General features: G+C 40.1%; 1 protein-coding gene across 1 annotated transcript in view; it reads right to left on the reverse strand.

The window, feature by feature from the left end:
* The window catches only part of LOC125125729 (ERC protein 2), a 422494-nt gene extending 413268 nt beyond the window's left edge, over positions 1-9226 (reverse strand). The window contains exon 1 of the mRNA XM_047777153.1: positions 8430-9226. Coding sequence (XP_047633109.1) covers positions 8430-9086 — 657 coding nt within the window. The 5' untranslated portion in view covers positions 9087-9226. The remainder of the gene's footprint in view (positions 1-8429) is intronic.
* Positions 9227-12868: the final 3642 nt, after the last annotated feature.

Raw genomic sequence — 12868 nt, forward strand, 5'->3', positions numbered from 1 at the left:
ACAGCTGCTCAGAGATGGCAGGACATATGTTTCTGTGCTTGTCTGTCTTTTCTTTCATGGTCATTAGCAGGCAACATATTGACACTCAAGACAGAGAGAAGGAGGAAGGAGAATTGCTGGTGACATTTACTCCCTTATCAGGAAAATAAAAGTTTTCCAAGAATCTCCCAGATTTCTACTTGCATTTCATTAGCCAGCTACTTGAGGAAGTGGAAGAAGAGCCTAAAGCTGAGCCATGAATCAGGCATCATTAGAACATTAGAAGCCCACCACTGAAGGAATTTTGACCACACTGAAGGGGCTCATCCACTTTACAAATCTCAAACTTTAATGTTACCCTTCCACGGTTGCTCTTGAAGTAGGCTTTCCCAAAGTATGGCCTTTATAACTTTAGTTCTAGGAATATATATAGTTTATGACAGATAGGTTTATATTCATATATTCACTACACTCCCTTTCTGCTTTGGCAGGGAGTAGATTTCCCTGACCTGATCCCACTGACTTTTGAGTTTGGCCATGTAACATGTTTTAGGCAATAGAATGTTAGTATGTTAGTGGATATGATGCAAGTGGAGTCTTTAAATATGTCTATGTAGTTTGGTTGGACACTTGGTATCTGTGATTCACCATGAGAAGATAAAGCCCTGGAGTTACTGTCATGGCACAATGGAATCGAAGTCGACTAGGAACCATGAGGTTGTAGGTTCGATCCCTGGTCTTGCTCAGTGGGTTAAGGATCTGGCATTGCTATGAGCTGTGGTGTAGGTCACAGATGTGGCTCGGATCTGGTATTGCTGTGGCTCTGGCGTAGGCCAGCAGCTGTAGCTCTGATTCGACCCCTAGCCTGGGAACCTCCATATGCTGTGACTGCGGCCGTGAAAAGACAAAAAAAAAAAAAAAAAGAAGAAGAAGAAGAAGAAGATAAAGCCCTGAATAGCTGCTGTTCCAAAGAGAATATGGAAACATATGGAACATACCTGAACCCTGCTTTCAGCCTAGAGCCTGGTGTCCACCTAGAGTCCAACCCTGCCCGGCTAAGCCACAGTCAGTATAAATATGGAAGGGAGAGTTGAATGCTTGTCCTTTTAAGCTAGTAAGTTTTGGGATGGCTTGTTAGTATTACTGCAGCAATAGCCGCCTAATACATAGGGGCTCAGTTTATGATAAATTTTCATGGTCAAGTAAGTATGGGAAATTGCTGAGTTAGGTAAATTTAATAAATATTTTTAACTTCAGGAGTTGGAGCATTTCACACACTGATATGTTGTATTGGTCTTCTAGGGCTTCCAAACAAAGTATCACAAACTGGGTGATTTAAACAGCAGAAATTTACTGTCTTGCAGTTCTGGAGGCTAGAAGTTCAAGATCAAGGTGTCAGCAGGGTTGTTCCTTCTCAGGACTGTAAGGCAGGGATCTGTTCCTTGTGGCTTATAGATGGCATCTTCACCCTGTCTCTTTTTATAGTCTTCTCTCTGAGCATGTCTATGTCTGGGACCAAATTTCCCTTTTCAATAAGGACACCAGTCATATTGGATTAGGACCCACCTTCATTTTAACTCTTTTATCAATTAAAAGTATTTATTTTTAAATTAAAAAGGGGAAGGGAGTAACACAAAGGCAACTTTTGGTATCTTCTTTTCAGACCATCACCCCATGTGCTTCTGAACTTTCATTTTAACATGATTACTTCTTTAAAGACCTTATCTCCAGGAGTTCTCATTGTGGCTCAGCAGTAACAAACTGGACTGGTATCATTAGGACGAGGGTTTGATCCCTGGACTCGCTCAGTGGGTTATAGATCTGGCACAGCCATGAGGTGTGGTGCAGGTCACAGGTGCAGCTCAGATCCCATGTTGCTGTGACTATGGGTTAGGCCAGCTGCTGTAGCTCTAATTCAATCCCTAGCCCTGGAATTTCCATATGACACAGGCATGGCCCTAAAACGCAAAAAAGAGAGAGAGAGCTTATCTCCAAATAAAGTCACATTTTGAGATACTGTGGGTTAAGACCCCAACATATCTTTTTATGGGGGGGACACAATTCAACCCATAACATATAACATTATTAATTTCTAGGAGTACGTTGTATCTTAAGTTCGACAGAAAATCCCCTTTGGAATGTGTCATTCCCTGGACACACTTTGGAAACCTGGCTCTGGGGAATCCATGGATCTTAGAGTAGTAGAAGGAATGGTATCTGAAAAAGACAGTTAAGACAGGTCTGAGCAGTGAATATATTTTAAGTCCTACCCACAAACCTGATGGGACTCAATACTCCAGGGATGAGCCCTTGAGTGTACACTCCATGCTCAAGGTGACTGCATCTGCATTTAACTTCAATGGACATCCCTTCACAATGCAGCTACCTCACCACTTTCTCAACAGGAGGTAGAATTAATTTCATCACCCCCCTGCAATGGCACAATTCGTCATAAGTGGACCCTCACAATGAAATGAATATTTTAGAACAGAGTTGAATAACCTCTGTTGAAATGGCCTTGCAGTTATATAAATAAAAGAAAAAAATAATAAAGGAAACATAGAAATGTGATCCATGTTGACCTTTCCAAGTTACAGACTCAAAATGAGAATCAATAAATCATATGTGAAACCAGCTAAAAAAAAAACCTCATCAAATACCCATAGTAATATTGATTTAGAGTAGATTATCTTCTATTGTGTTAAGGCAGAAATAGAAATTGTCATATAACCATTGCTTAAAAGCCGTAACACTCCCCAGACAGGTTTACTTACACTTCTTAGGTTACGTTTCCCAATGACCTTGTCCCACTTCTGCACACACGAGATGGGTAAATATTAGATCTAGTACAATCTCCCAGAGAGCGATGCTATTTATATTCATGCAGATCCTTGACTAGCCATGCACAAATTTGGAAAATGTCTAAAAAATGTACACCTAATTTAGCAAAAATAATCCATTAAAATGCAAAGTTAATAATTGCATACAAAATCCAGGAATATGAAAGGTTGATAACATATCTGCACAGAACCATAAGCTGTAAGTCCTTACGAACTTTCTGAAAATGCACTCTTTACCATGTTTTCTCTCTTTGACCTCTATCATAGGTGTAAACAGAATGGAGCTGCAAAGAAAAAACAACTATATAATCTTTTAGAGAAAAATGGATCACTTTACTTCCCCATAAGTGGTTTCATTCTCTTGCCCCCAACATTCACCTTAACCCCACAGGCCACTAAAACAATAAGGGGACTACCTCATGTAGCAGCAGAATATCCATTCTAAATCTTTTCTCCTCATCTCTTCTCAAATCAGTCTACAAGTATGACATTGAGAGCATAAGACTCCACCATACCCTCCCTCTATTCAAGAAAATATGTCATGAAGCAAAATGCACAAATGATCACATAAGAATAGAATAACTGCATCCATGTATTCTAGTTTCTACAAACAAGCCAAGGATTCCGAATATCAGTACCACAACTCTTAGTCTCCCAATGTATTTCTATATATGCAGGCCTGTATGACTGAGAAGTAGGGCCATGAAGAGAACCTAGGGAGTATGAACTTAGGGGTCTTGGGTGGAATATCCATTCAGGAACCTGACTCTACCTTTCACACATAAGAAATTTGGTCACATTAGCTCTAAGGTTTCTACTTTCTATAACACCATCCTCTCTCAGATCTAGAGTTGGGTTCAGCTCCCTCTGACAGAACCACAAGGACTTCAAAATATACTGCAAAGGAATTGATGAGTGGGTGCCATCCATAGCCCTGCACGTATGGGTGAAAAGTCTGTGCTAGTGATAATTACATTCACAGCAGTATGAACTTCATACATAAGATCATTTAATTTAAAAAAATCATTTAAGTTTCTTCACTTCTACCCTATAGTGGACCAGCTGCCCATTTCTATTCATATAGGACAATTCAAATTATTTTAGATCACCTGGACTTGGGTTAGTAAAATTCTAGTAATTCAAATACCCCCTGGTGAAACCATATTTGTAGATGCAGTCTCTGGTTGTTGTGGATAAGAAACCACAATCAAAGGTTCTTTATCTCTTTTACATTCTTGTCTTCCATATAGAAAAGGTTTCTGTAATATTTCCTCTAAAGGGAAAATACAGTAAGTTATGGTAAATGGTAAATGATAGAAACCCAAAACAGCCATTTCTGGAGAAAAGAAATAAAGTCTGAATTAATAATAAAAATCCTAATGAAACTTAATTACATTCTTAATCATTCTATCAAAACTAGTCATTTTTTTCATCTGACATATGAAGTATGATCTTCCTATTACACAAAGATTCTATTCACAGCTCAGTGATCCGATAAGGAAGTGCTAAGCATAAAGTTAAGATCTTAAGATGGTGGCATAAAATAAAACAAAGCCCTAAAGCTCAGCTCTGTCACTTAATAGCTGTGTGAACTTGGGTGAGCTGCTTATTCTCTCTACATTTATTTTTAATCTGTAAAATGAGAAGTCTAGCACCTACCTCAGATGATTGATGCAAACACTAAATAAGATAAAGTACAAAAAACTCTCAGCACTATGCCAAGTACATAGTAAGCCCCCATCAGTTGCCTATGGTAGCCGTAGCAGTAATAAAAGAAAGGGCATCAAAGCAGAAGTCTGGATTGTTCCCCAAACTGTATTTCTTTTTTTTTTTTTTTTTAGTTATTTCTTGGGCCGCTCCAGCGGCATATGGAGGTTCCCAGGCTAGGGGTCGAATCGGAGCTGTAGCCACCGGCCTACGCCAGAGCCACAGCAACGTGGGATCCGAGCCGCGTCTGCAACCTACACCACAGCTCATGGCAACGCCGGATCATTAACCCACTGAGCAAGGGCAGGGACCGAACCCGCAACCTCATGGTTCCTAGTCGGATTCGTTAACCACTACGCCACCACGGGAACTCCCCCAAACTGTATTTCTTCTAGCTCCACTTTTTGACAAATATAAAAACCCCACTGGTAGAAATGTCTAGTGATTCTCCTCTCCTTTCTGGAAAGAGAAGAGGACAACACCTCACACCCCCATGCAACTGTGTCACTTCCAGAACAAGGAATTGAGGAGACAACACGCCAATTTAAGGTACTCTCTTCCTCTGCTGTAGCAACTCTTAAAAGCCATGTGCCAAGATGCTGAAAGCCTGGGTTCTAAGACACTGCCTGGAGGAGAGCTGCCTTGGAGAGTCACTTGGACCTGCATCATACTTCAGGTGAATAGAAAATAAATCTCTGATGTGTTAAGCCACTGAGATTCGAGGTCTGATGATTACTGCTGCAGGATTTACCCTATTCGGACCAGCAGGTATTCATATACTCCTAAAAGGGATCCTGATACACTTCCAAGGAAGGCCACTTCAATTAAACCTGCTTTTTATCAATCTTTATAGTCTGTACTTTGTAATACTATCTCATATTTCAAGTAAATTGACTTTTCAAAATCACCATGCTTCTTCTTCCTTTTATATTTTTAAACAACAAAAAAAGAAAATAATTACAATTTACTTCTATTTAATACACAGACTAATACTAGGGCTTTCACTGGGCCATACTTTGCAGTCATGTCACCCACAGTAACCAAGGTAACCTGCAGTCATAGTAAGTTTCAGAACAAGAAAGAGGTAACAGAAGCACCCTCAAATACTGACTTGCTTCTAGCTTAAGGTAACATGGGATAGTTAAACAGAGTTATAGATAATACCTGCTTTAAACTGAACTATGCCTTACAAAATACACAAGGGGCTTAAAATGTTTTTATTAAAAGCAAAAAGGTTTTGTGTGTCCTTAAAATTTATCTCAATTGGAGTTCCTGTTATGGCTCAGCGGAAATGAATCTGACCAGCATCCATAAGGACGCAGGTTCAATCCCTGGCCTCGCTCAGTGGCTTAAGGATTTGGCATTGCCTCAAGCTGTGGTGTAGGTTGCAGATGCAGCTTGGATCTGGCATTGCTGTGGCTGAGGCGTAGGCCAGCAGCAATAGCCCAGGTTCAATCCCTAGCCTAGGAATCTCCAGGTGCGGCCCTAAAAAAAACAAAAAAAAACAAAAAATTCACCTCAATAAATTATTTAGTTTGTTTTGTCTCTTCCACATTTAATTATTTGTGAATATCATAGAAGACACATAACATATTGGCACAGTAATATATCATGTAATTTGTAAATAAATATACATGTATAAGTAGGGATCTGTGCTTTAACAAAATTTAATGATAGAAGAGTTCCCATCATGGCGCAGTGGTTAACGAATCTGACTAGGAATCATGAGGTTTCAGGTTCGATCCCTGGCCTCGCTCAGTGGGTTAAGGATCTGGCGTTGCCGTGAGCTGTGGTGTAGGTCACAGACACAGCTCGGATCCCAAGTTGCTGGGGCTCTGGCGTAGGTCGGTGGCTATAGCTCCAATTAGACCCCTAGCCCGGGAACCTCCATATGCCGCAGGAGCGGCCCTAGAAAAGACAAAAAAAAAATTAATGATAAAACCATAAGAAAAAACTAAGTTGGAGATGACAGTTTTTAAAATGGCTTCCAAACTTTTTGTCACTACTTACATCATTCCTAAACTGCTTTAACTATTTTCTTTAAAAAAATAAAAAAGGAAGAAAATCAGTACAGAACTGGGGAAATGCACGCAGTAATAACGGGACTTCGTAAAAGAGTAAACTCAGAAAAAAGTGGAAATGATAGTGAAGGGCATTAATTTGATTTAGAAATGAAGAACAAAGCTTTTTGTTCCCAACAAAAATCACCTTTCCACATCTGAAAACCAGCAAAGGCTCTGTCAGATAATCAAAGGGATAAGGTGATTGCTCTCCACAAACAGGAGAATAAAGAGCAGATTCTCAAACAGATCAGAAATGCTTCTACAGACACTTGGACTTTGAAGGGGTGGGAGCCAGAGAAACAGAGAGGAGGTTGGCAGATGACCCCAAGAAAGGCAGAAAGTTTCATTAGGCCAACTAGAGCATCATCAAGACCAATTATTGGAGAATCAGTAGTTCAGCCAAGTTAGAATTATTTCCTATTTCTACAGAAAGTTAAATGATACCTGGGCTATTTTTTCAGCCAAATTGCACAACATTCTCTACTCCCAATCTCTTAGCATTTATCTCCTGCTAATAAAAGCTGAAGCTGGAACTTAAACCCAGGCATATCTTACTCCAAAGCCCTTTTGGACAGCAGCATATAAACAAAATTCACAGAATAGACAGGATTTGAAAATAGAGACTTGCTGGGACTGAAGAGAAAGTGGTAGATGAGAGGGGTTGCTGAGGAGGCCACTAGTGGAAGGGAAAAGAAAGGAATGGAGGTGGGAAAACTTAAGTATGTGCAGGAATTACCAAGTGGTAGTGCAGGTAGCACAGGAGATGTGGAAGGAGATAAGACTGGGAAGGCTGCTTCAGGCATTCTAGTAGAAGGTGCTGTAGGCTTAGCCAAAGGCAGACTTCATTTTGGCGGCAATGAGTAATTATTTTGGGCTTTAAAGGAGGTGAATGGCATAACAGCACAGAGACACTGGGAAACTAACCTTGGTATGACATGAAAGATAGATCAAAGAAGAGTAATAAGTTTCCCTGAACATAGTAGATGCTGAATTAATATTGAATGGATAGGAGTTCCCGTTGTGACTCAGTGGTAACGAACCTAATATCCATGAGGACGTGGGTTCAATCTCTGGCCTTACTCAGTGGGTTAAGGATCCAGCACTGCCATGAGCTGCAGTGTAGGTTGCACACAGCTCAGATCTGGAGTTGCTGGGGCTGTGGCATAGGCCAGCAGCTTCAGCTCCAATTCAACCTCTAGCCTGGGAACCACCATATGCCATGGGTGCAGCCCTAAAAAAAGAAAAGAAAAGAAAAAAGAAAAAAAAAGAAATATATATATATTTCGAATGGATAAAGGTAGAAAAACCAGGTAAAATTCATTGTGTTTCTCTAACATAATATCAAATCCATCCCATCGAATATCATCTAATATTGTTCAGTGTGCTATTTAATGAACAAATTTTCTTCATTCTAGAAGAAAATAATGTTGCTGCTGCTTCAAAAAAATCAATTCACCAGTCAAATGCGGCCCTCTAAATGTTGCTATTAAAGCGTCTACTCTTGCAAAAATTAACGTTTTCCTCTTCGGAGGTACATCTGAGCTATTCTTGTGATTACTGAAAAGAAAACAAAATTAACCAAGTTTAAAAGTTAGCCAATGAGGAATGATTCCTCTGTCTTCTGTAACACTGTGAAAGGTTATTGGATAATAAGGAGATGACAAACTGTAACCTTATATTTCCTATGCCTTCTTGTAATCTCCAAGTCAAACACATACTGAGCCATAGCTTTCTTGATGATGTCAAACTTTCCTCTGCACAGGCATGGTACCATCTGCAAAGCATTAATGACTGAGTGAGAAGCCAAGGCTAAAAAACACCAAGATGAGTCATAACCTACCTGATTTTCTTCATGGGAAACCCTCATCTGCTCCTTAAGGACAGACATCCGGGCTGCCTCTTCTTTCCTCAAGACTCTCTCCTTCTTGAGCTCGGGACTCCAGAAGGTCTTGATACTGTTCATGGAAGATCCCAACTTGCTGTCCTTGATGTCAAGCTCTTTCCGGAGGAGGTCATTCTCTCTCTGAAGTTCCTTGAGCTGGGCCTGAAGATCTAACATTGTGCTATCCCTTACCTGCCTCAACATGGAGGGGACCTGGTGGTGGTGATGATGGGATGAGCTAGTCAGACCACCATGTTGATCTGTGTATGAGAGGACATCTGTGTGGGAAAGCCCAGCAGAAGCAATATTGGGACTACTCCCCATAGCTGTGACTCGGCCTCCATATACGGCTCGATTTGTGGCCCTTCCCAGAGTCATAGTACCCTTCGGGTAAGTTGTTGAAGCTACCCCTTCATGATCACTCAGATACATGGGTCCAGATGTAGCATAGGCTGCATTAAGGGACTGGATATTCTCCATGGACAGAGTCTTGCCTGTTCCTCCACCTCCGCCACTACTTGTTCTTCGGTGGCCCAAACGAGGAGACCTTGGCAAACGAGGAGATCTGGAAGGACTACCTTCCAAATTGGTGATTGTTCTTGCACTTCCATACATTTTTCTTCTATTATGAGGTGCTACAGAAGAGAAGGAATGCTATACTAAAGTGGAGATTAAGCCAATATTTCCACTGTTGGCCAGAATTTTTACTGCATTCTTTTCAGTCTGTACCAGAAAATGCATCCAATCAGAAATCTGAAAAATGAGAGAAAAAAAAGATAATAAAAAACAAATTTCTTTAGAATTTTGACTCTAATGTCATTATGTCTTAAAAAAATATAGAGATGATAGATCAGTGATGATAATGATAGGTAGTCACACTTATGCTTATCTAAAAAGAAAAGTGACCCTAAACTTTACTTATTACATGTAAAATTTTTGTAAATATCCCCCACCCTGATCCCTAGCAAGGTCAAAAGTTCTGAGTGAAAAAGAAGCTCCTTTATCCTTAGGAAAATGAAGGCTCTGCCTTTCAGTATGTGTTAAAAGACTGCTGGGACTTCCAAAAAATCCACCATAGGATTCTTTAATCATAGAGACCTTAGCTATGAAATACTCCATCCTAGGGACATGACCCCCACTCACAAGTGGCTTGATAGTAACTCTGAGAAGCTGTTGTTTCCCAGGATGTCAAATAATAGTCAAGCAGTTGTTAACCTCTCTGTCCTGTACCCATCACAGACATCACTAATTCATCACAGGCTTCTCTGCCACTAAATTCAGAACTCTTTTCAATACAACACTATAGGTGGTTTACCAATCAACAAGATACATGTGTTGGAACCTATTGGCCATCTTGGAGCTAGAAGAAAAGAGGTGGCTCAACCAACAATTTTCCTATACATACAGCTGGATTCTAAATACTACCACCAGAGAAAATCATGGTCCTGTCTCTTTCCCCTTTCATGTTTCAGGCTAGTGGGTTTTTGTTGTTGTTGTTGTTGTTGTCGTTGTTTTCAGGTTAGTGTGTTAAAAATTCCTTTCCATTTTGGTTGACCTAAAAATTCACATCAGGGGTTCCCACTATGGATCAATGGGATCAGCAGTGTGTCTGGAGCACTGGGACACAGATTTAATACCCGGCCTGGCACAGTGGGTTAAGAATCAGATGTTGCCTCAGCTGTGCTGAACGCCACAACTGATTTGACCCCTGGCCCTGGACCTCCATTTGCTGTGTAGTGGCCAAAAAAGAAAAAAATAAATAAAAATTATATTAATCACTCTACAACTGTACAGAAATGGCACAGGGAAATAATATACCATGTTAGAGTTCCTGGTCCCACAGCCCCGAGAGAAAAGCTCCCTGTCTTGGTTTTTCAAGTAGTTTGGTACAGATTTTACGTAGCCATGGCTACAGGATTGTGATAACCCCTTCAGCGTAAGGATCCAAATGACCCTAATGGGATGCAACATGGCCTCTTCCTCTTTCTCTTAGGGTATGTTTAGTGTTCTTTCCTTTTCTTCAGCTGTTAGACACTAAGACCACAGGGATTTTGGAGGAGGGCAAACTGACATTCAAATATCCATTCTAATACTGACAAGTCGAGTGACCCTAGGCAAATATTTAACTGTTAGGAGCTTTCTTTCTCCAAACAAAAAAATGTAGGTAAAATCATCTAACTCATAGAATTATGAGAAATAGGTATGATGACGTTTTCTAAAATACCCAGTTTGATATCTAGCACAGAAGAGTGAATACTTTTGTTGGTAGCGTCAATGAGATAAATGCATTAACAGCATTGTACATCTTTTATTTTTATCTGCCTATTATTCATTCTCCCTCCTCTACCACCCTTTCTGGTAATATTATTTTCCTTACAGAAATTGTTCCCAACTCTTTACCCACAGTTCATTAGGTTTAGGTAAGGCTGATTCCCTCTGCTCCATCCTGAAGGGTACCAGTGATGACAACATGACCCAGGCCTGGCCAGTCATCATATTCCATCCCCTAGACATGACAGCTGATTTAGGGATGGGCATATGAACTACACTGGTCCAGAAACACTCTATGTTGTGACTTTAACTGGAACAACTGGGAAAGGTAAACTCTTTTTCAGCTAGAATTTCTTGCTTTCAGGTGGAGCTTCTGAGTATCACCATGTGGAAAGTGCTTCCCTGAGAGTGAAGCTAATGCAAAGGAAAGAAGAGCCAAACTGAATAGTGTGAAATCAAACTGGGTGATATCACGTGATATGCTGGATCCAGCAATCATTGATGCCATATCTATCCCTAGGCCATTTTAACTATATGCCAGGTAGACTGACTACATGCATGTTTCTAATTCTTTACCCCTTCCTGTATCCTGGTCCTTGGCTGTGCCCTCCCAATCTGACTGTGGGTTGAGTCATACAATTTGATTTGGCCAATATTGTGACAGCAAATGTGAAGCAAGCAGAGACCTGAAAGAGCATTTGAGTGTTTACCCTCTTGCTCATTTTCTTCTATCATAGCAATTAGAACAGGCTTAGTTTAGCCTGCTTAAAGAAAAGAAACATAAAATAGAGTAAAAGTGTCAAGCCAATAGCCAATCTACCCCAAGACATCTAAGCAACCCAACCAAGATCAGCAGAGCTGCCTAGCAAACCAGCAGCTGACCACAGATGCATGCAGCTGAGATCCAGTGAGCCCCATACATGCATGGACTAAATAAATACTTTGAAGTATGTCACTGATGTTTTATGGTTGGCTGTTTTGCAGCATTACTGAGGCAACAGATAACTGATACATTCATCCATAAATTTCCTTTTCTGCTACCTTCAGTTCTAGTTAGGGTATATGTCATTTATGCCCTCTCTAGAGAGTCCTCACATATGTATAAACAAATATTTTCTGTACAGGGTTCTCCTTTCCCTGAAAAATCCCTCCAATGAATTATACACTTGTTGCTAACTAAGGAATTTAGTTTCAAATATTTATATTATTCAGAGCTTAATTTTGTTGTACGTGAAAATATGCAAAAATCATTTTGTATCTAACATTTTTGCATGAATAATCTGCTCTGTAAAAAAAAGGTGCATCAATATTTCCAACAATAGAAATTCGGTTACATGATGAGACAGATAGAAAGTGGAATAATGTGATTATTACATGAATATTTAGTGAAACGGAAAGATGCTCATGACAGACTAGTAGTGTGGGGAGGAAGCAGACTACAAAATATTTTACAGTCAATTCACATTGTAAAACACATATACATAGACACTAACTTGCAGAGAAGACTGGAACAACACACATCAAAATGTTAACAGTGGTGGGGTTCAAAATGGTTTTGAATTTCTTCCTTTTATTTATTTACATGTTCTAAATTTTCTATAATAAGGATATTTTCCACTGTATTTTTAGTCTTTATTTTATTTATTTCTAGTCTAACCTCTGTTATTTCTTCTTCCTACTAAATTGAGGATTAGCTTGTTCTTCTTTTCTGGTTCCTTGAAGTGTAAAAATAGGTTATCTATTTGATACGTTTTGTTTTTTTTTTTTCACAGCCACACCTGCAACATATGGAAGTTCCCAGGCTAGAGGTGGAACTGGAGCTGCAGCTGAGGTCTATGCCACAGCCACAGCAACACCAGATCCAAGCTGCTTCTGTGACCTCGCTGATCCTTAACCCACTGAGCGAGACCAGGAATTGAACCTGAATCCTCATGGACATATGTCAGGTCCTTAACCCATGGAGCCACATGGGAACAATGGGAACTCGTTTTTTTAAAAATAACAGTATTTTCTTTTATTTTAATTCTATTTTTGGCCACATCCTCTGCATGCAGAAGTTCCAGTGCCAGGGATGGAATTTGTGTCACAGCAGCAACCAGAGCCAAAGCAGTGAAAATGCCAAATCC

The sequence above is a fragment of the Phacochoerus africanus genome, chromosome 1 (genome assembly GCF_016906955.1).
Source record: "Phacochoerus africanus isolate WHEZ1 chromosome 1, ROS_Pafr_v1, whole genome shotgun sequence".
NCBI lineage: Eukaryota > Metazoa > Chordata > Mammalia > Artiodactyla > Suidae > Phacochoerus > Phacochoerus africanus.